The sequence below is a fragment of the Mirounga leonina genome, unplaced genomic scaffold (genome assembly GCF_011800145.1).
Source record: "Mirounga leonina isolate KUSES-001 unplaced genomic scaffold, KU_Mleo_1.0 Mir_481, whole genome shotgun sequence".
Classification (NCBI taxonomy): Eukaryota; Metazoa; Chordata; class Mammalia; order Carnivora; family Phocidae; genus Mirounga; species Mirounga leonina.
The window spans coordinates 1,708,819-1,731,538 of NW_023270773.1; the positions used below are offsets into that span (position 1 = coordinate 1,708,819).

The 22,720-nt window shown below is 43.1% G+C and overlaps 1 protein-coding gene across 1 annotated transcript in view; it reads left to right on the forward strand.

Annotated features, from left to right (window-relative positions):
* Positions 1-216: 216 nt before the first annotated feature.
* The window catches only part of PI4KA (phosphatidylinositol 4-kinase alpha), a 119,886-nt gene continuing 97,382 nt past the window's right edge, over positions 217-22,720 (forward strand). The window contains exons 1-2 of the mRNA XM_034989194.1: positions 217-390; positions 20,118-20,234. Coding sequence (XP_034845085.1) covers positions 229-390; positions 20,118-20,234 — 279 coding nt within the window. The 5' untranslated portion in view covers positions 217-228. The remainder of the gene's footprint in view (positions 391-20,117; positions 20,235-22,720) is intronic.

Consider the following 22,720-nt stretch of genomic DNA (forward strand, 5'->3'; position numbering starts at 1 on the left):
CTTATCCCACGGCTTGGGGGGCGCCACGCCCGGTGCGCGCGACCGCAGCCTACCGCTCGGCTTCTCTCTCCCCTCCAGCAGTGGAATCACCCCGCGGCCACGCCCCACCCAGTGTCGACAGCAGAGGTCACGTGGTGGGGAAGCCGGATGCCGCCGCGCCTGCGCCATGAGCTCCGGCGCTCGCAGGCCGGGTGCGGGAAGCCCGCGGGCAGCGCCGCCGCGCGCGCGATGATGGCGGCGGCCGCGGCCCGTGCAGGCAGCGGCGGCAGCAGCGGCGGCGGCGGCTCCGGCTCCGGCTCCGGCTCCAGCGCCTCGCGGGGCTTCTATTTCAACACGGTTTTGTCATTGGCCCGCTCCCTGGCCGTGCAGAGACCGGCATCTTTGGAGAAGGTAGCCTTGGCCTCTCGGGCCGCGGGCTGACAGGAGAAGGGGTATGGGGTGGCGAAGCGGGTAGGCGGGGCGGCGAGGGTCTGTGGGAGGCCGAGCGCGGCTCTCGAGCTGTCTGTGACAGGAGGGGGTACATGAGCGGCGGGAGCTGGCGGGGTGAGGAGGCCCATGGGCGGAGGGCGCTGGTGAAGAGAGGAGGGTCATGGGGGTGGTGCGGTCAAGGAGTGGACAGGGCAGGTGGGGATTTTGCGGGTGGGTGGCGTGGGAGGGACGTGAGCTACAGGCCTGGGTTTGAGCCGAGGGGCACCTTGTTGACATCGCAAGGGCGGGGGCGGCAGGCAGGGAGAAGCAGCGGGAAGAGCGGAGGACCAGAGTCAGAACCTGGGGCTCTGCTCCCGACTTCCTCTGCTTTTTATTCCGTGACCTTGGAGACATGCTGTTCTCGTTAAATGGGGGGTGCTTACCTACTTTGGCCGCTTCACATTGTTGTGAAGGGCAGATGAAATAGTACATCTGAAAGTGCTTTTTGAAGTGCAAATCCGCGCGTTGTTTTTCTGTGAATCTAGAGGGGGCGTTAGACTGGGTAAAAGATTGTGTTTTGAAGAAGGGACAGTGGCAGGGAATGGGGAATGAATGACAGTGGGCAGAGAATTATAGTATCATTATAGTATGTTAGCACAGAAGGGGTGATATTCTTTTCTTTTCCTTTCTTTCTTAGATTTATTTATTTGAGAGAGCGCGCGCGCACGTGCGTGTGCACGGTGGAGAGGGTCAGGGGAAGAAGGAGAGAGTCTTAAGCGGACTCCGGTGCTGGGCTGGATTTCACGACCCTGAGATCAGGCCTGGAGCTGAAACCAAGAGCCGGCTGCTCGATGGACTGTGCCACCCAGGCGCCCCAAGGATGAGATTCTTTTTTCATACAGTTTCTGGTGGGTGGAAAGAGATCTGTTGTCTAAGAGTAGGAGAAAAGTGGTGGAGACTGGAGACCTGTCTGCTGCAGTTGAGAGTAGTTTTATGGGGGCGCCTGGGTGGCTCAGATGGTTAAGCGTCTGCCTTCGGTTCCGGTCGTGATCCCAGAGTCCTAGGATCGAGCCCCGCGTAGGGCTCCCTGCTCGGTGGGGAGCCTCCTTCTCCTTCTCCCTCTGTTGCTACCCCACCTGTGTTCGCTCTCTCTATCAAATAAATAAATAAAATACTTTTTAAAAAAGAGAATTTTTGCGGCTCTGGTGAGGAGTGAGGCTGAAATGCTGTGTTAGACTCTCTGGCATAGTGTCCTTGGCTTTGTGGTTTCTTAAGTCTGATTTCTCACTTACCTGCAGGATGAGCAGGTCCTGGGAGATTGATGCCAACTTGACTTCTAATTGAAGGAGGAATTCAAAAGAAGGGAAAGTATATGAGTTCTAGAGATAGGAATACCTGAACTTAAATCCTGTATCATTTGCTTACATTAGTGTGACTCTGGGTAGGTCAGTTCTCCAATCTGAACCTTTGCTTTCTCCTGCAAAATACAAGGACAGTACTTGTTAAGAGTATTATGAAGATCAACAAAATGACACATGAGTACCTAATGATTGAGAACTGTTATCATTGAATGAGCCTGACTAATGGACCATAGTGCTGGCTTATCAAATCAAATTCATGCCAGATAGTCAGCACATTCTATTCTTAGTAGGAGGACTAAAAAGCATATCAGAAGTTTGCTTGCTGGACTCAGAGAAGAGAGAAGAGATTGTAGGGAATTGGGTGAAGACAGTCCTGCAGCTCTAGCAGGGCACCCTTTCCCACTCAGTAACTCTGAGAAATGCACCTTAAGCTCAACTGGCCTTCTTCAGTCTTCTTCCATAATCACAAGAACATTCTGTAATTGCAACATTGTTAGCTTTGTATCTTATAGTAACTGCTTCAGTTGTCAAAATTAGGATCTGTTTTACAACTAATTAATACAGCTTTTAGGTTGGCAGCTTCCCAATACTATCTCTTAGTTTGGGAGATATTTCAGTTTCTTTGGCAACATTTACAAATCACTTTAGAAAAGAGTTAACAGAGCCAGCCTGAGTCTGCAATCTTCAGAAGGGATTGCCTGCAAGGTTGGTCCTTGGCTTACATCTGGGAACTTGACACTTGAACTGTTCCATTTTCTAATTGATAAGGGTGGTTCATTGTGCCTAGACTCTGAACAAACAATATGATTACCTGCTTTCCTCCTGGGAATCTGGAATTTTGATGGCTGCTAAGCAGACAGTGCCTTTGTCTATCAATAAAAACCTTGGATGCTATGTCTCTAATGGACTTCCCTAGGTACAAACATAGCATACATGTTACTACATTGTCTGCTGCTGTAGAGGGGAGCATGCTGGGTGTATACCTTCACAGGAGGGAGAGAACACAAGGAAGCCCAGGCACAGGTTTCTCCAGAGTCCACCTGTCTTTTTCTCTTGCTGATAAATTCACTGTAATACAATTTACTGTAATTTAGCTATGAGTACAACTATGTATGTGTGGGTAGTCTTGGGGACCCTGAAATAATTTCTTAAAGAAGGCTTTTGTAGGTGGCTGATTCTATCAGATATATGTGGATTCCTCTTATTCTCATTTGGGGTCTTGAGACTTCATTATGCTAGGGATCATTGCTACTATTTAGTCATATAATATATGGCTGCTTACTACATTCCACTACTTTAAAACAATTGGCAACAAGCCCTTAGCATTCCTAGGGAAGTATTCTTGAGGTTCTTAAGAGTAAAGGAATTTCTGACTACCCACCAGGATAATGAAGGTGGGGACTTAAGTGGGGAGATGAGTGTTGAAAAACCTCTTTCTCATTTACTTGTTTCTGGTTTCTTTCTCCTTTTTTTCCAGAGAGAAGGCAGAGGACTGAGTGGGACTTGGTCCAGATAGGGTTGGGCTGAGGATAGCTCAGTTTTCTGAGCTAGACCTGCCATCTCAGCTCAGACATTGGTAACTCAGGCAGCCTTGACATGCTTTTATGGCACTTGGGGCACATTAACGACATAACTTTCCCTGTCTTTGTCTATCTACATGCCACAGTGGTGTTTCCTTACTCCACTCACATCCCAGGCTGTGAAACATAGCCTATTGCTACTAAGTAAATTTTATTTTTCCTTTAATTAATTCACTCTTTCATTCAGGAAACAGTTTTTGAGCACCTGCTGTTAATTAATACACACTAGGTAGGCTAGATCAATAAGAAACAGTGTTGGGGCGCCTGGGTGGCTCAGTCGTTAAGCGTCTGCCTTCAGCTCAGGTCATGATCCCGGGGTCCTGGGTTCGAGCCCCGCATCGGGCTCCCTGCTCGGCGGGAAGCCTGCTTCTCCCTCTCCCACTCCCCCTGCTGTGTTCTCTCTCTCGCTGTGTCTCTCTCTGTCAAATAAATAAATAAAATCTTTAAAAAAAAAAAAATAAGAAACAGTGTTAGTGAGATTGCTCAGGTGATCAGCATCAAGTCAGACTTGCTGTAAGTACCCGATCTACTCTTATATCACAGGTCTGGTGACCAGACTCCTGCCATGTTCAGATAGTCAAACCCAAGACTCCTTGGTATCAATTCTCTGATCCATATCAGAGTTTTGACCTTTTCCTGCTGGACTGTCCCTTAAGACTGGAACCACAGCCCTAAAGCCCACCCCCAGGATTGTGAGCCACCCAGAGGACATCGTCTGTGTTCCTCGAGATCACGTCTCACACAGCCCTCAGCCCTCTCCCTCTGGGAGAAAGGTGAGAGGAGAGAAATAGAGAAGAGAGCCCTGTCTACAGTAGAATCTCCATGTATGGTAGGCTTCCAGTCTCCCTCTCTCCAATTTCTTTCTGCCTACTAGTCTTGCTCTGCTCTCCTCCTTCTCATCTGTCTTCAGAATGTTACTGAGCCGCCCCTGTCAAGCTTCCTCCTGGATCTGCCTGGTTATACTCCTCTGTGTCTAGGATATTGGTGACCTCTTCCTGCCTTTCCTCGTCTGGCCTGTACCATACTAATGGACCCTGAACCCTGGGATATGGAGAGTTCCTGGCAGAGCTGAAAACTAGGGAAGCATTCCTTGCTCTCCCACCTCTCTTCCCACCCGCAGGAGGCTCTGATCAGAATCTTTTTCCATGTCCTAAAATATCCTCTCTTTTCTTCGGTTAGAATGCTAGAATCTTGAGGTGTCTTAGCTAACTCGATGTGGTGTTTAAATGGCACTGCAGCATTAGGGACATGCCAGAGCCTCCCTGGTGGACCGATGTGCTCCAGAAGATGAGCTGGTTAACTCTTATCTCTCATTGGAGGAACATCTGTTCTGATGCTCAGGGCAGTGGGCTTTCTGGAATTTATGGTTATCCACTCCTTTAGAGTGGTTTACCATGGAGTAAAAACCATGGTATTGGCATTTTTTTTTCCCAGCATGATGAAGCTGAAAATTTCCATCCTCACTCTCTTTCCTTTGTGAGGCCATGTTAAAAACAACCATCTATAGAGTAAGGGGAGAGAAAATTAGTGTCAGTAGAGGGAATTCATGATGCTAGAACCACTGTTGTTAAACCAGCTCTAAAATATTTTAAGAAGAAATTGGAAGAAGAAAAAATCTTTACTGTAATCATGCCACATTAACTGTATTAGGTTGCTAGGGCTGCCGTAACAAAGTACCACAACGACTTAAACAACAGAAATTTATTTTCTCATAGTTCTGGATGCTAAAAATCCAAGATGAAGGTGTCAGCAGTGCTGGTTTTTTTTGAAGCCTTTCTGTTAGGCTTGTAGATCGCTGTCTTCCTGTGTCTTCACATAGTCTTCTCTCTGTGCCTGTCTGTATCCTAATCTCTTGTTATAAAAACACTAGTCAGGGCTCCTGGGTGGCTCAGTGGTTAAGCGACTGCCTTCACCTCAGGTCATGATCCCAGGGTCCTGGGATCGAGTCCCACATCAGAATCCCTGCTCTGTGGTGAGCCTGCTTCTCCCTCTGCCTCTGCCTGCCACTCCCCCTGCTTGTGCTCTCTCTCTTTCTCTGTCAAATAAACAAATAAAATCTTAAAAAAAAAAAGTTTAAAAAAACCAAAAAAACACTAGTCAGATTTATAGAACTGGCCCACCCTACTTACCTTGTGTTAACTTAAAAACCCTATATCCAAATACAGTCACATTCTGAGGTACCTGGGGATGAGGAGTTCAATATATGAATTTTGGGGGGAAATAATTCAGCCCCTAACACTTAATGCATTAGCATTTTAATTTCTTAGATCTCCTTTTTAGTCTTTAGCTATATTCACTTTCTTGCTTTTTTTCAAAAATAGCCCATATTTATTATGTTAATGGCTGCATGTCATGTTTTGTATTGATAGATCATAATTAAGCATTTCTCTGTTTCGACTGTTTAGTTTTTCCCTTGTAAAACAGCATGTTTGTACATCTAGAATTTTGTCTTCTTCTAAATCACATCCTTCTGTTAAATGGTGGATGGGTCTTGATGTTTACTGCCCAGCTGTTTTCAAAGGACTGTACTTAGTTATGGTAGATAGTATCAGCAAGACACCTTGTGCATATTTATCTATAGTTTCACTGTTGTTGGATTTTATTTACTTTTTCCTGCTAACTCTGCAAGCGTAAAAGGGGACCTTATACTTTTGATTCTAAGATAATGATGTTTGACCATGGTTGGCTGTGTTAAATTATGAATTAAACAAACAACCAAAAAACCTACAAGGCGGAAGTGGCCGTATGATACTGTGCTCTTGTTTTCTGCTATGTGGAAACTTGAATTCAGGTTTCTCTCTTTTTTTTTTTTTTTAAGATTTTATTTATTTATTTGAGAGAGAGAGAGAATGAGAGACAGAGAGCATGAGAGGGAGGAGGGTCAGAGGGAGAAGCAGACTCCCTGCTGAGCAGGGAGCCCGATGCGGGACTCGATCCTGGGACTCCAGGATCATGACCTGAGCCGAAGGCAGTCGCTTAACCAACTGAGCCACCCAGGCGCCCCCCAGGTTTCTCTTCATATTTGCAGTACTGTTGCTTGGATACTGGCTTCTTGCCGTGTCTGCTCTCGGTATCTTTCTTTCAACAGTTGGCTCTACTAGGTGTGCACACAACTCTGACCCTCAACTAATTTACAGATAAGTAGAAGCAGTGATAGGCGGGGGACTGGCTGGCTATCTGTCCATAAAGGAAGTGGTATTGGACCATATGGCTTTTCAATAAAACTCCCCTGAGAAGATATTTAGCCATTTTGCACTCTGCTGCCGTAGGAATGGGAGGTACAGATAATTTTTTCTGCGGGCCCCAAACCTTTTCTCTGTGGCTCTTGACAGGTAGTGAAAAAGTAATAGAAAGTAAAAAAGTGAAACATGCTCTAAGAAAGTGAAGTATTGTGCGTACTTGCTGGGAGATTACTTTCAGCTGAGATTCTGAATAAGGAAGGCCTGGAAGTGATGGGGATGGACATTTGTAAATGCCAAGAGTGGTTCGCAAGGGAAGGTCATTTCAGATAGAGCAGAGAGCAAAAACACAGAGGAAAATGAGGAACAACAGTAATAGGGTTCGGCAGAAATACAGTATATTTAAAGGGAAGAGTGTAGGTGAGAGTGAGAAGAAAGCAGGTGGCCTCATATATAGTCCCAGGCTCAGAGTTTACGTTGAATTGATGAGACAGGAAAGAGCCCTTGAATATTTCAGGGCCATGAGTTATTTGCATTAATAAGATTATTATGGCCGCATTGTTTATCTCGATGCCCTTAAGGATTCTCAAAATTGATGTGTCACTAGCTGTTTGCTCCCCCAGAGGGCAGAAATGTTCTATTTCTGACTCCTTACTGCAGATTTTCTCTTCTGCTGTCTGTGTTTGCAGTTTGCACCTAGTGGAGATGTGGTTGCCTCCAATCTCATCCACCGGCAGCTATTCCCGTCCTTGTTTAAATTGCTGAAATGTATCTGTGCACTTCATTTTCCTCATTATTTATATATTTGTTTTTGTATTTGCTTCATGCGTGTATCTGGCATTTTGGAAAAAGGCTTGGCCTTTTATGAACATTGCCAAGCTGGCCAGAACATTACTTTCGTTTATGTGTTAAGATACAGAGTTGAGGGGTGCCTGGGTGGCTCAGTTGGTTAAGCGACTGCCTTCGGCTCAGGTCATGATCCTGGAGTCCCAGGATCGAGTCCCGCATCGGGCTACCTGCTCAGCGGGGAGTCTGCTTCTCCCTCTCCCGCTCCCCCCTCTTGTACTCTCTCTCTCTCTCTCACTCTCTCTCTCAAATAAATAAATAAAATCTTAAAAAAAAAAAAGATATAGAGTTGAGGCAGAAATCCTCAAATCTTACTTGAATTTATTCACTTAGTTCTGAGAGGCTCTGTCTTTGCTGCTGAAGCTATTTTCTTTTCCTGGATATTTCTATGTGTAAAGCTGGCCTGGAAACCTGGATTCAGGGCCACCAAGGCTATCTGTACCGTTATAAAAGCAAACGAGGGTGACATTTGTTCATTAGTTCATTCATTAATATAATAAATCTGAGGGCTTACCGTGTGCCAGGCCTTGGAGGGGCCCATTAGAGGGATGAATGAGTAGACGTGGTCTTGCTATCATGGAATTGTCCTGGAGCTAGACAAGCATTAAGCAAAAAACTATAAGTAAATATGATTGAAAATGCTAACAAGTGCCAAGAAGCAAAAGTAAATGGTGTTGGTGAATACATTCATAATGTTTTACTACCATCACCATCATCCATCTTCAGAACTCTTTCATCTTGTAAAACTGAAGCCCTAATTGCAATTGATTTTTGTATATTGATCTTGTATCCTGCAACCTTGCTGAACTCGTCTTTTTAGTTCTGATACTTTTTTAGGTTTTCTATATACAAGAGTATGTCATCTGCAAATAGTTTTACTTTTTCTTTTCCAAACCGAATGCTTTTTATTTCATTTTCTTGTCTCATCGTCCTGGCTAGAACCTCCAGAACAATACTGGATAGAAGTGGTGAGAGTGGGGGCGCCTGGGTGGCTCAGTCGTTGGGCGTCTGCCTTCAGCTCGGGTCGTGGTCCCGGGGTCCTGGGATCGAGCCCCGCGTCGGGCTCCCTGCTCCGCGGGAAGCCTGCTTCTCCCTCTCCCACTCCTCCTGCTTGTGTTCCCTCTCTCGCTGTGTCTCTCTCTGTCAAATAAATAAATTTTAAAAACCTAAAAAAAAAAAAAAAAAAAGAAGTGGTGAGAGCAGACATCTTTGTTTTGTTCCTGATTGGGGGGGGAGGGGCAACTTTCAGCTTTTTACCAGTAAGTATGATGTTAGTTGTGAGTTTTTTATAGATGCCCTTTATCAAGTTGAGGAAGTTCCCTTCTATTTCTTTCTTTCTTTCTTTTAAGATTTTATTTATTTGAGAGAGAGAGAGAGAGCGCGCGCACTCGTGGGTAGGGGGGTAGAGGGAGAAGCGGACTCCCCACTAAGCAGGGACCCTGACGTGGGGCTTGATCCCAGGACACTGGGATCATGACCTGAGCCGAAGGCAGATGCTTAACCGACTGAGCCACCCAGGTGCATCCCCTCTTTTTTTTTAGAGGGGGGGTAGGGGCAGAGGGAGAGAGAGAGAGAAAATCCTAAGCAGACTCCACACCCAGTGTGGAGCCTGTCACGGGGTTCGATCTCACAATCCAGAGATTATCACCTAAGCTGCAGTCAAGAGTTGGACACTTAACTGGCTGAGCCACCCAGGCGCCCCCATTCCCTCCTATTTCTAGTTTGTTGAGTGTTTCTATCATGAAGCAGTGTGGAATTCTTTCAAATGCCTTTTCTGCATCTATTACAAAGCTAATTTTAAAACTTTGTTAGGGCAGATCTATATAATAGCTTTTGCTACAGGGATAGTTTAACTCCACTGCTAAGGTGGGGCCCCTTTGAGGTCTCTACTGAATGCTTTGAGGGCTTTCTGCTCTCGCTGGGAGTCACTCAGATGCCTCTCAGCTCTGTGTGAACTCTGGAGCCATTCTGCTCACAGTTCCCTGGTTGTTCTTTTCCAACTTCATAGACTATCACCTATACTGGTACATCTTAGTATTCATCAAAGACTGAGGGGAATTCTGTTATGATTTCTGGAGCTTTTTTTTTTGTTTAGCTCTCTCCTCTTCAGAATTTCCAGCTGCTTTTGACTTCCTGTCCTCTTATTTCTGTCTCCTCCACTTAGACCATCATGATCTGCTTGGAATGCCCTTTTCTGTTCTGTGGACTGAGATGTGTCTTCTGGCAGAAAACCGGGCAGTCATAGGGCTCACTTTGTTTCCTCTGTCTCTCAGGTATTATAGTCCTGTGCTACTTGTCTAGTGTATGAAATGAGTGGTTTCATGTATTTGTCCATTTTCCTAGTTGTTTTATGGCAGGAAGTTAAACCCCAGGTCCTGTTACTCTCTCATGACTATAGGTGGAAGTTTTTGGATCACAGGATTTTAGTGGTAGAGCAGACATTGCAAAAAGCTATCTGATGATCCTCTTATTATGTGAGAAAACTGAGGCTTGAGGGAGATGACTTGCTGATATTGGCATAGTTTTAAGACACTAGGAAGATTCTCTGGATTTCCAAATATACACACAGTTGGTGTTTTGTCCACATTTTACAGAAGGAAATACAAAGAGTTGTTCGGGTAGGTTCTGTCAGTTAATTTGGGTCACTTAGGTAAGAAGTGGCAGAGTTGAAGTGAAAATCACAACCTCCCAACTCTGTGCAGCTACGGGATCATTGCCTGTTGAAACAATGTATCAGGAATCAGAGACATTCGTTTGTCTGTGTTGTACCCTGCCAGGCACATGAGCAGGGCTCAAGAAACAGAGACTCATGCATTGTGTGTAAAGGCACACGTAGTGCTACCTGTGTTGGACGTTGCAGAAAGCCATGTTAACTGATCACACAGCCAATAGAGCATCTTTAGTGAAACTCCCATTCAGGACTGCTTGTAGGAGTAGATGCTGTTGCACTTGCATCTGCAGCTCTCTGCGCACTTTGTCGCAGTCACCTTTGTTTATTGTGATAGCTCTGAGTCACTTAGAAAAGGTTAGCTTCTGTTCAGTGTTCTCCATGGGAGCGGTACATTTGAGAAAGACAAAAAATGGATTTAACAAAACACTGCCACAGATACTTAAAGCTTAATCTCTAGTTCTCAGGGAATTTTGTTTCTCCCGAAAAACTATTCCCAGAAGCTTCAGATAACAAAAGTTGTACTCTTAAAAAATTGTTTAATTAGCCAGCTTGTAATGCTATTATAGTAGCTTTATTTTGACCTACATACCTTACCCACCCCCACTGTTATGTATGACTTTTCATCTGCAGTTTTCTGCCCAGTCATCCAGACTTGTGAGGGCATCTTGTTTTCTCCTTGGTTTGACATTTCCTTCCTTTGGCAGTCTAAATTCACCTCGTGGTCTCTCTCTCTCTCTTTTTTTTAAGTAGGCTCCACATTGGGGCTTGAACTCATGACCCTTAGATCAAGACCTGAGCTGAGATCAAGAGTTGGACGCTTAACCAACTGAGCCACCCAGGCGCCCTGGTCTCTCTCTTTTAATACTCTTGGGTTAAAATATTGTCAAGAGTTCTTAGCAAAGTCTAAGCAAGTTACCTTTGTTGCCTCTTTGTGGTCCATTGGCTTATTGACCTCCTCCAAGTGTTGCCCGGAGCCCCTCTGGATCCTTTTTTTTTTTTTTTTTAAGATTTTATTTATTTATTTGACAGAGAAAAAGAGAGCACAAGCAGGGGGAGCATCAGGCAGAGGGAGAAGGAGAAGCAGGCTCTCTGCAGACATGGAACTCCATCCCAGGACCCTGGGATCATGACTTGACCTGAAGGCAGATGCTTAACTGACTGAGCCACCCAGGTGCCCCATAGATCCTTTTTATAAATGGGAGTAACCCTGGCCATCTCTGTCATATTTTGAGCTTAATGACCTTTTATAATGACAGGATCTACTCCTCTCTACCCCCTAAAAACAACGAACTTGTTAGTTTGTTGTAAAATTCTGGAAAAAAAATTAGTGTCTTTTTTTTTTTCATTTTTTAAATTATAGTGTTAATGCTTTATTCTGAATTAGGACTGTGACTTCTCTGGGTCTCAATCTTTTATCTTTAGAATGGGGATAATAAATAATATTACACTGTTGTAAGGATTAGGTGAGATCATACAAACCAGCACCTCGCATGTGATAAATGCTCAATAACTGTTAGCGCTTAGTATTTGGAGACTGGTGCCCACCAGAACTGGTTCTCCCTTATCTGATATGTGATGACTTCTATAGGACTTGGGTTCAAGCCTTCACTTTTTTTTTTTTTCTGCAAGAGTCCCAATTTCCAAGGGCATTTTGCATCAGAGCCTAGACCTGGTGCCAGGCTTTCAGGGGCCTTTCATCATTTGGTTTCTGACTTGTGTTCTTCACTAGTTGTGTCATTTTTATTGGTTGTATAACTCCAGCTATATCATAAGGATTGTGCGGGTGTGACTGTATTTATACATGACTTCATTTGATTATTCTTCAGTCTTCCATTCATTTGATGATGCAGCAAATATTTGTTCAGTGCCAGTTGCTTGCCAGCACTGTGCCCAGTACTGATTATATGACAAATGTCACAACATAGTTAAACCCTATAGTAGGAAGGCTAGGTTCTAGTGGTCCTCTTTCTTTTTTCTTTCCTCCTCATCCCATTAAATCCCTGTGACACCGGCCCCTTTAGTTCCACTAAATAGTTGTTAAGTTTTTGGAACATATAGGGTACAGTGGATACAGGATGAGGGGGACACAGTCCTGTCTGCAGTGAGTGGAAGAAAAGTTTACAAGTAATTCCAAAATAAGATTTTCAAAAAGATAATTATCAAGTACGTTGTTCTTGGTGGGTTGTTGAGACGTGTGATGGGAGAGATCATAGCACATTGCTGAGGTATAGAAAAGCTTTGAGAAGCGGGAGACAGTTGAGATGGATCTTGGAAAGATGGGTTGAATTTTTATAGGAGAGATAAGGCAGATTGAATGAAATGTCGGTGATGGGTGAAGACCATGGAAGAAGCCAGGCAGGGAGAAGTGAGCACTGTATTTGGGGCCTGGGTGTTCGGGGGAAGTTGGGAAGGACCTTCGTTGCCAGGTTGGGAGTGTGCATTGAATGTTCACGGGGATGGGGAGCCACTGGAGGTGTATGGGCCTGGAGTGGTGATACTGGAGTAGGGAGAGACAAAAGTCAGAGAGAGGGTCTAGTTAAGAGCCTGTTGTCTAAGATTGTACTTAACCTGTCTGGGCCTAGTTGCCTAACCTATTAAACAAGAATAAGATTACACACAATCTGCCTGAAAGGGGGCATTTGGCAGGTGAGTGTGCAACTTCTTCCACCTCTCCATCTCTGATCTGTGTACGTTTGGGAGATGTTAGGGGGCCTCAGGCAACTTCTTCCAGCTCTCCATCTCTGATTCTGTGTACATTTGGGAGATGTTAGAGGGCCTCAGGTCTGAAGCCCAGGTGAGCATCATTTCAGTCTAGTCGTCCAACTTGCATGGATTCTGGATATCTTTAGAGAAATTATACCAAGAAAAGCTCAGTGTTATATTCCATTTTTCCTGTGATTTTTTTTTTTGCTAATGAATAATTTAATAAGTTTGATTTTTATTTGCACAGTGCTGTGAAATATTTTCAAGACCATTTTGTGAAGTTAAACTTCATATGTCCGTGTCTCTTGTTTCAGGTGCTACCTGCTTCACTTTTTGCCATGCCTGTTGTCTTGCAGCTGCAGGTGTCTTTGTCAGGGCTGGAATAGCTGCACCTCTTGTTCCTTCAAAAGAGAAAAACTTTTCTACTTGGATTGAGACTCTCGGGGAAGTTATAGTTAAATAGGAGTTGTTTTGGGGCACCTGGGTGGCTCAGTCGGTTAAGCGTCTGCCTTCGGCTCAGGTCATGATCATAGGGCCCTGGGATTGAGCCCCACATCGGGTCCCTGCTCATCGGGGAATCTGCTTCTCCCTCTCCCTCTGCCTTCTCCCCTCTGCTCATGCTCTCTCTCTCTCTCTCAAATAAAAAAAATCTTTTTAAAAAAATAATCTTTAAAAAATAAATAGGAGATGATTCACTGATAGTAAGTTGGTGGATTAAAGAAGTTATAAGACCATTGTCTGTAGAAAACATGTTTAGCTTATTTGACCCAGATTTTCTTTCAGTTTTAAATATTTTTTTTTTTAAAGATTTTATTTATTTATTTGAGAGAGAGAGAATGAGAGAGAGCAAGCACATGAGAGGGGGGAGGGTCAGAGGGAGAAGCAGACTCCTCGATGAGCAGGGAGCCCGATGCAGGACTCGATCCAGGGACTCCAGGATCATGACCTGAGCCGAAGGCAGTCGCTTAACCAACTGAGCCACCCAGGCACCCTTCTTTCAGTTTTACATTACTTCTTCTTGGATTACCCAGATTCCATTCGTTGAAATTCTATACACTTTTCTCTTGTTTTCTGAGCTCTAAGAGTATAAATATTATCGTCCTTTTATTTTATTTATTTTTTTTAAAGATTTTATTTATTTATTTGACAGAGAGAGAGACAGCGAGAGAGGGAACACAAGCAGGGGGAGTGGGAGAGGAAGAAGCAGGCTTCCTGCTGAGCAGGGAGCCCGATGCCCCAGGCGCCCCTATTATCGTCCTTTTAAGAAGTTTGAAAGTAAGAAGTTTAAAAATCTTAAGACATTGGCGTGCCTGAGTGGCTCAGTCGGTTCAGTGTCTGACTCTTGGTTTTGGCTCAGGTCATGATCTTGGGGTCGTGGGATTAGGCTTCTCGCTGAGCTGGAAGTCCACTTGAGCTTCTTTCTGTTCTTCTCCTTCTGCCCCTCTCCGCTGCCTCTCTCTCTCAAAAAAAAAAAAAAAAAAATTTTTTTTTTTTTTTTTTTTTTTTTTTTTTAATAAGGGCGCCTGGGTGGTTCAATCATTAAGCGTCTGCCTTTGGCTCAGGTCATGATCCCAGGGTGCTGGGATTGAGCCCCTCATCAGGCTCCCTGCTCAGCGGGAAGCCTACTTCTCCCTCTCCCATTCCCCCTGCTTGTGTTCCCTCTCTCGCTGTGTCTCTCTCTGTCAAATAAATAAAATCTTTTTTAAAAAATTTAAAAAATAAATAATAAATAAAATGCCAAAGTTGCCAAAGTTAATGGCAAAGTTGTTTCCACTATTTAAAAAAATTTCTTTTTCTAATACTGAAGTTAACAATGTTCCTTATGGAAAATACAGAAAAAAATAAAGAAGGAAATAAGTATTGCCTATAATCTGATTGGTAGTTTTTATATCTTGTTGGATAGGCAGTTCAGGTTTTGAGTTTTGTTTAATATTCTATGACTATTTGTATTTCCTATTGCAGCTGTAACAAATTATCGCAAACTTAGTGGCTTAGAACAACACAAATTTATTGTTTTTCCATTCTATAGATTAGAAGCCCAACACTGGTCTCACTGGACTAAAATCAAGGTGATGGCAGGGCTATGTACCTTTCTTGAGACTCTAGAGGACAACTCATTTCCACGTCTCTTAGCTTCTAGAGACCCCTACATTCCTGGATCATGGCCCCTTCCTCCATCTTCAACACCAGCAATGTGGGGCCAAGCCCTCACATCCCATAATTCTCACCTCCTCTTTTGCCTCTCTCTTACCCTGATCTCACTGAAATAATCCAGAATAATCTCTTCAATTCAAGGTCCTTTTTTTTTTTTAATTTAAAATTTTTTAAAGATTTTATTTATATATTTGAGAGAGAGAGACGGAGAGGCTTCCTTGGGGGAAGGCCAAGGCTTAACTGATTGAGCTACCCAGGCATCCCAAGGTCCTTTTAACCTATTTACCTCTGCAACCTATTTTTTTTTTTTTTAAAGATTTTATTCATTTATTTGACAGAGAGAGACAGTGAGAGAGGGAACACAAGCAGGGGGAGTGGGAGAGGGAGAAGCAGGCTTCCCACTGAGCAGGGAGCCTGATGGTGGGGCTCGATCCCAGGACCCTGGGATCATGACCTGAGCCGAAGGCAGACGCTTAACGACTGAGCCACCCAGGTACCCCACCTCTGCAACCTATTTACATCCATTTGCTGTGCGAGGTTAACATATTCATAGGTTCCAAGAATTAGGACACAGACATTTCTGGGCATGGCATTGTTCTGCCTGCCACACCGATATGGTTCATGCATTCCTGAATTATTATATAGGTCTCTAAATTGTTTATTAGTTCTTTCTGGTATCGTTCCTTCACATTTTAAAACCATGTGCCCAGCTTTTAGAGTAATCTTAAATTGTAACAAATGATTTCTATTTAAATATTAATTAAGTGGGGGTAGGGAGGAAGGTTTGAAGTCAGAGTAGCCCAGAACCCCTCTGGGCATTTAAGATGGGGGGGGCAGGCAGTCCAGAGGAGACAATGATGGTAAAAACTGTGCTGCCTTCTGATGTCTCTACCAGGTAGGGTGACAGCTACATGAGCAGCAGGGTTTAATCATGTTCCTGATGCTGAATTCTTATCCTGGGATATTGCTAGAGCTCATGTCTATGCCCAGTCTGAGTATTAGTTTCCAGAGTATAATGCCTAAAAAACAAAGTACTCAGCAAACAGGAAATCAAACCCAACCCAGAACATCTGCCCTGTGAGGAGAAATCTAGTTCTTATGCTTGTTGTAAATGAAGAGACCTTGGGGTTTGCCTCTGCCCTCTGGGGCAAGTGCCAGGATGGGCTGGCAGCAGCCCTGAAACGGGAGGGTCTGGATTGAGAAGGAAGAGAGCTTATGTCTGGGCAAAAACTAAGAATAGATGGCAAGCCTGCATCCTGGGGGAGAATGAGTATGTCTTTTATGGTGCCTGTCCACAGTGTAGAAGATGGAGATACAAAGATAAGAGATGATTTGGGCCCCCGGGGAGCTTGCAGATTAGTGGAGAGACAGACAAATGCACTAATAACTGTCACATGAGTAATGGGGTAGATGTTGCTGATGACGTTACTGAAACGCATCAAATACATGAAGACAGTGGTTGTGTTTATTTATAGCCTGATTGTCTCTGGGCTAAATGTTCCTTTTTAACGGCTTCTTATATGGAATATTTCTTAGACCCCACGTCATCCTGCATGACCATCTTTGGATACTTTTAGAGTGGCAGAGAGGCAACTCAATCTTTCCCTCACTTCCACATGTTGTTCATCGTCAAGTCCCATAGTCTTCCTCCGAAACGTCCTGAGCTGGACTGTTTCTTTCTGCTTTGGTCATTACCATCTTTGCTACTGAAGCATCTCCTGACATTTCTGTGGTTTCACTCTTGTCCTCCCAAACCAGAAGATTCTTCTAAACCTCAGTTCTAAACTCGAGTTTTTGGGCCTCCAGTGTGCACCCCCTTGGCACTAGTTTACATTGCTATTAGAGCACAAGCCAGGTTCCCAGCCTCTACCTGCTCTTGGACTTCTGGGCATCCCCACTTTCTCTTTCCCATCATGCTCCCTCTCCAGTGGCCTCTGCCAGAATGCTTTTTCCTGATTTGTCCCTGCTGGTTCCTTCTTAATCAGATCTCAGTTTAATGGGCACCTTCTTAGAGAGGTCTTTCCTGATCACCCCATTAAAAATAGTCCTTCAGGCACTATTGCTGGGGAAATATAATTACAAACAAAATCTCCCAAGTGCTCTCCACAAAGGTAGTAGAGAAAGAAAACACTTTTATTATTGAATAAGCATTAAACCAGAACATGACGTGCATCACAGGCAATCCTCTAAGAGATTGTAAAGACAGAAAACAATCTCACCTTATTAGATAGCCAAGCAGATATAACTTGTTACGTACTTATTTTCAAAATAAATGATAACTAGTCCGTTAGTAAGAAGACTTTGTGTGTAGTGAGGTTGTGCCAATTTCGATGAGTTTCTGAGTCTCCATTCTATCTTGTAGCACATTAGCTTTGCCTGCCAGGTATGTGGCGTTGTATATTTCTGTGTGTTTGAGTAGGGTGTTGATAAAGTATTGCACAAGACAAAGTACATCGATTTTGACAGGGCTCCAGACTCCTCCCTCTGGTTCCATGTTGATTAATCAGCATTCTTTGGATCTCATTGACTCATACTGCTATAAATTCACCTTCTTTCGATTTCTTATGTACAGAGATGTTTCTTGAGAGGCTTTACTCTTTCTGTCAGGATGTGTGATTCACTGGTGGAAGTGTCTGGAGTCTATGAAATGATCACTGTATTGTGTTTGGCCTTCAGCTCTCTTTGTATTTTATTTTCCCCTCTGTGAAGTGAAGGAACACTGAAGAAAAGTGGGAATTTAGTATTTCTGTTCCTCTCTTGTTACTTTATGCTCTTTTAACTATTTAATCATAAAAGTATGGATTTTCCCCCATATGTATATATTTTTAACTTACTACATCTTTTTCCTGATTATGCAAGTAACATTTTCTTCTAGAACATATTTTGGCAAATATAAAAAAGCACAAAGAAATGTAAAACCTTGGGGCGCCTGGGTGGCTCAGTTGGTTGAGTGTCTGACTCTTGATCTCGGCTCAGGTCTTATCTCAGGGTTGTGAGTTCAAGCCCCACATTGGGCTCAAGCTTGGAGCCCACTAAAAAAAAAAAAAAGAAATGTAAAATCACTGGTCATTCTGCCTCTCCATAACTGTCAACATTTTGATATATTTTCTTCCAGTACTTTTTCTGTATATGATAAGATACAGATCATTCCTCACGTGAATTTACAGAACATTTAGAACATTGTTCATGTCTTTGCTTAGTCTTAGAAAAATACCATTTTTCATGTCTGTGTTATTAGGTCAGATTTTATGAAAGCATTGTTTTGGTAGGTCAAAAATTTGGTTGACTATCAGAGTTTCATATGGTTTAACCTAATGTTTCACCAAATGGTGAAATCATGTATTTTCCTAATGTTATTTAGATTGTTTCAGATTTTCAATTAATATACACAACACTGTGATGAAAGTCTTTTACATAGTCTTTGCCTTAAGATTTCTAATTCTTTACAATCATTCCTAAGAGGAAAATTACTGAGACAAAAAATATTACCTGTCTTCAAGTTAGAAGGTACTTCTCTTTCTGGCTTGTGTATTTGCCCTTTTAAAATCGGGTTTTCCTTTTATTTTTTTTAAGATTTTATTTATTTATTTGACAGAGACATAGTGAGAGAGGGAACACAATTGGGGAGCGGGAGAGGGAGAAGCAGGCTTCCTGCTGAGCAGGGAGCCCGATGTGGGGCTTGATCCCAGGACCCTGGGACCATGACCAGAGCTGAAGGCAGACGCTTAATGACTGAGCCACCCAGGTGCCCAATCTGTTTTCTTTTTTAAAATTGCAATGGTAATTGATATTTTCAGGGCAAATCTCAAGCATTATACTCAATGTCCTTTGCCATTAAAACATCCCACCAGGATGCCTGGCTGGCTCAACTGGTTAAGCATCTGCCTTAGGCTCAGGTCATGATCCCGGAATTGAGTCCTGTGTCAGGCTTCCTGCTCAGTGGGGAGTCTGCTTCTCCTTCTCCCTCTGCCCCTTCCCCCTGCTCATGCTTGCTCTCTCTCAAATAAATAAAATCTTTTTTTTTTTTTAAGATTTTATTTATTTATTTGACACAGAGAGACACAGCGAGAGAGGGAACACAAGCAGGGAGAGTGGGAGAGGGAGAAGCAGGCTTCCTGGAGCAGGGAGCCCGATGCGGGGCTCGATCCCAGGACCCTGGGATTATGACCTGAGCTGAAGGCAGCCGCTTAACGACTGAGCCACCCAGGCGCCCCTCAAATAAATAAAATCTTAAAAAAACAAAACAAAAAAAATCCCACCAGACCGTATGAATGTCAGTGAGCAACTTCTCCTTGGGTCTCTTCACAGAACAGCAAGGTTGGGGCCTCCTGGTGTATCTGAATGCTCTGCTAAGAGGGTCTTGTGGCAGGGATTTTCAAGATTGGCATCACCTATTTTCCTATTCATAATAAATCTAGATTTTTAGTTCTTTTTTTTTTTTTTAAAGATTTTATTTATTTATTTGAGACAGAGAGAATGAGAGACAGCATGAGAGGGAGGAGGGTCAGAGGGAGAAGCAGACTCCCTGCCGAGCAGGGAGCCCGATGCGGGACTCGATCCAGGGACTCCAGGATCATGACCTGAGCTGAAGGCAGTTGCTTAACCAACTGAGCCACCCAGGCGCCCTAGATTTTTAGTCCTTTATGTCAGACATTTACCATTATTTTGTTTTGAAAAAATTCAAATTCTTCCATATATTCAGTAAATTGCTAACTTATTGCCCATTTGCTTCTGCTAGCCACTATTATGGCATATCCAGTAACAACCGATAATGTTTGTTGAGCATCTAGTATCTATTATGCGTAGTCCTAAGCGCTTTACACACATTTGATCTTTTAAAGAACCCTATGGGAAATTGTGACGGTAGGTGGGTTTGGGTAAACTGCTTCTGGGCACCACTGGGCAGTAGAGACCCATGACAGTTCTGACTCAGAATTGCAGACATTAGCTGTTGTGCTTTACCTCCTCCGTGTATGCATCATTTTAACTCTTGGTCCTGATTCCTCAGCGCATATATGTTTTGGGAGCATGTGTATGATCATTTCAGAAGCTAGAGATGATCTTTCTATGATTTTTGAATTGGAAAAAAATGTCTTATTGGTTATATAGACTCAATGGGATTTTATGCTACTGGTTTATGTCCTATATTCTGAATGTGGGTTTATATTTTTTTTAATCTATGGGGTTTTTTGTTGTTTTTGGTCTCATTTTCTAGGTCCAAAAGCTGCTTTGTATGTGCCCAGTAGACTTCCATGGGATCTTCCAATTGGATGAAAGACGAAGAGATGCGGTGATCGCATTGGGCATTTTTCTCATTGAATCTGATCTTCAGGTAAGTCTTTACTACATTAAAAGTGTTTTTGCAGTGTAAATGGGGGAGTGTAATTAGAATTTAAATTTGTACCTGCTTATATTTATCTAAAGCAGTACTAGAAGAATGCATATGAACCTAATAAAAGTGGTTAGTGATAGTGAGGCAGAGTGGGTAGAACAGGCAGGAGTAATTTAATTAGTTTAATTAACGTACACCCTCTTATTAAGAAATTTTGTTTTTCGAACTGTGTGAATAATTAAGTTGTTAAAGTGGTTTTTGATGGTTGTTACTGTGTTTTGTTTGGCCAGAAAGTTAATTAAAATGCTAAATGAAGTAATTGTGTGCCCTCCAGAGTAGACTTGATTTTCAATCTAAGGTCAAATGTTCGTTGGTCAGACTGAGTAACCATTTTTTTTTTTCCCTTCCAAAGGATGGTGTTCTTTGAGATAACTTTGACATAATACAATCTTGTTCAGAACTGTGATAGATATAGGGGCGCCTGGCTGGTGCAGTCGATGGAGTGTATGACTCTTGATCTTGGGGTTGTAAGTTCAAGCCCCACGTTGGGTGTAGAGATTACTTAAACGTAAAAAAGTCTTTTTTAAAAAATATTTGAGGGCGCCTGGGTGGCTCAGTCGTTAAGCATCTGCCTTCAGCTCAGGTCATGATCCCAGGGTCCTGGGATCGAGTCCCACATCGGGCTCCCTGCTCGGCAAGAAGCCTGCTTCTCCCTCTCCCATTCCCCCTGCTTGTGTTCCTGCTCTCGCTATTTCTCTCTCTGTCAAATAAATAAATAAAATCTTAAAAAAAAAAAGAAAAAGAAAAAATATTTGAGAGAGAGGGAGTGAGTGAGAGAGAAAGCACGAGTTGGGGGGGGAAGGGTGGGGGGAATAGGAAGCAGACCTCCCCCCTGAGCAGGGACCTGGATTCGGGCTGTATCCCAGGACCCAGGGATCATGACCTGAGTTGAAAGGCAGCTGCTTAACCAGCTGAGCACCCAGATGCCCCTAAATATAAAACAAAATCTTAAAAAAAAAAAAAAAAAAAGAACTGTGATAGATATAAAATAAGTTTTAGAGTACATATTAATGTATCTTTTAGAGGTGATTTGAAAATCAGTGTTCTGGCTCCAACAAAAAATGATGTGGCCTTGTTTTTTTTAGTACTTCCAAGGCTAATGGAAGCAAATGGTTAATCACTGAATACAGAATCTATTATTTGTTTGTTTATTTTTATCATTATCAAGAATCACTTTTAATTCCATGTTTAATCATGCTATGTTAGGAAAATAAAGATGTTAGATATTTAAATTTTTATTTATCTAAAAATGCTTACATCCTGGAAATTCTTTTTTTTTTTTTTTTTAAGATTTTATTTATTTGAGAGAGAGAGAGAGAGCATGAGAGGGGGGAGGGTCAGAGGGAGAAACAGACTCCCAGCCGAACAGGGAGCCCGATGCGGGACTCGATCCTGGGACCTGAGCTAAAGACAGTTGCTTAACCATCTAAGCCACCCAGGTGCCCCTGTCCTGGAAATTCTACTTCAGTAGGATTAATATTTTTGACAGGGTATTCATTCATTTGAAAAAAAATTAAGCATTTTAGAGCAGTAGTTTGAAAATTAAATAGGTTGTTTGACCAAGCCACATGAAAAAACAAAATTAGATGCATATAAACTGCATTTTAATTATTTGCCTCTTTTTTTATAAATGTGAAAATAAAAAAAATCATATCTCCTTTTTGCAAAGTCTTATTTAAATTTAAATATAAAGGGAGGAAAAGAATTTTAAAAATAATCTGTATGAGAAACTGCTATCCAAATGTGTATTAATCGAAAATATCTTTGGCAAAATTAATAGATTTACCTGTAAGTCCCTAATATTTGTGGTAGGCTTTTTAGAGTGGCAAGGAAAAGACAAATACAAATTACGTTGGTGTAATTTGGGTTTCTGGTAAAGCTTGGCGGGACCTGGGGTCACAGCTCCTTCAGCCATGCAGTCTGCCAGTGCTTCTAGGAAGCCCATTGACCTCACCACACAAGGAGAGGGGCCCCGCAGGCCTTACCAGCCCCCTGAGCCCTAGGGACCAGCTTTCTCTTGGTTCACCTGGTGTTGATGTTCTCTGTCTCCAACCAGGATGGGCTGTGGTACTGGCCTCCGAGTCCAGTCAATGGGCTGCCCTGGCAGCAGCTGTGGCCAGAGTAGCAGAAGTAGTTCACTCCTACCTGCTACAAAAGCCATCACAGGTTCTACAGGATAGAACACCTGGGGTCACTTCCTCTGCAGGGAGCCATGCCTTACACATCCTTTGGAGTTTTGTGCCTCTTAGTACAATGGGATCCTGGACAGATGTAGCCATCTCCTTCCTCTGATTTAGAGGAAAAGTTGTTTTTGCTAAAGAAAGTTCTCTATTTGTTGTGGTTATGTATTGTGGTGGAACAAACTACCCCAAAATTTGGTGGCTTAATACAATAGGTTGGTTTTTGGTTTTTCTCTTTTCTCATGA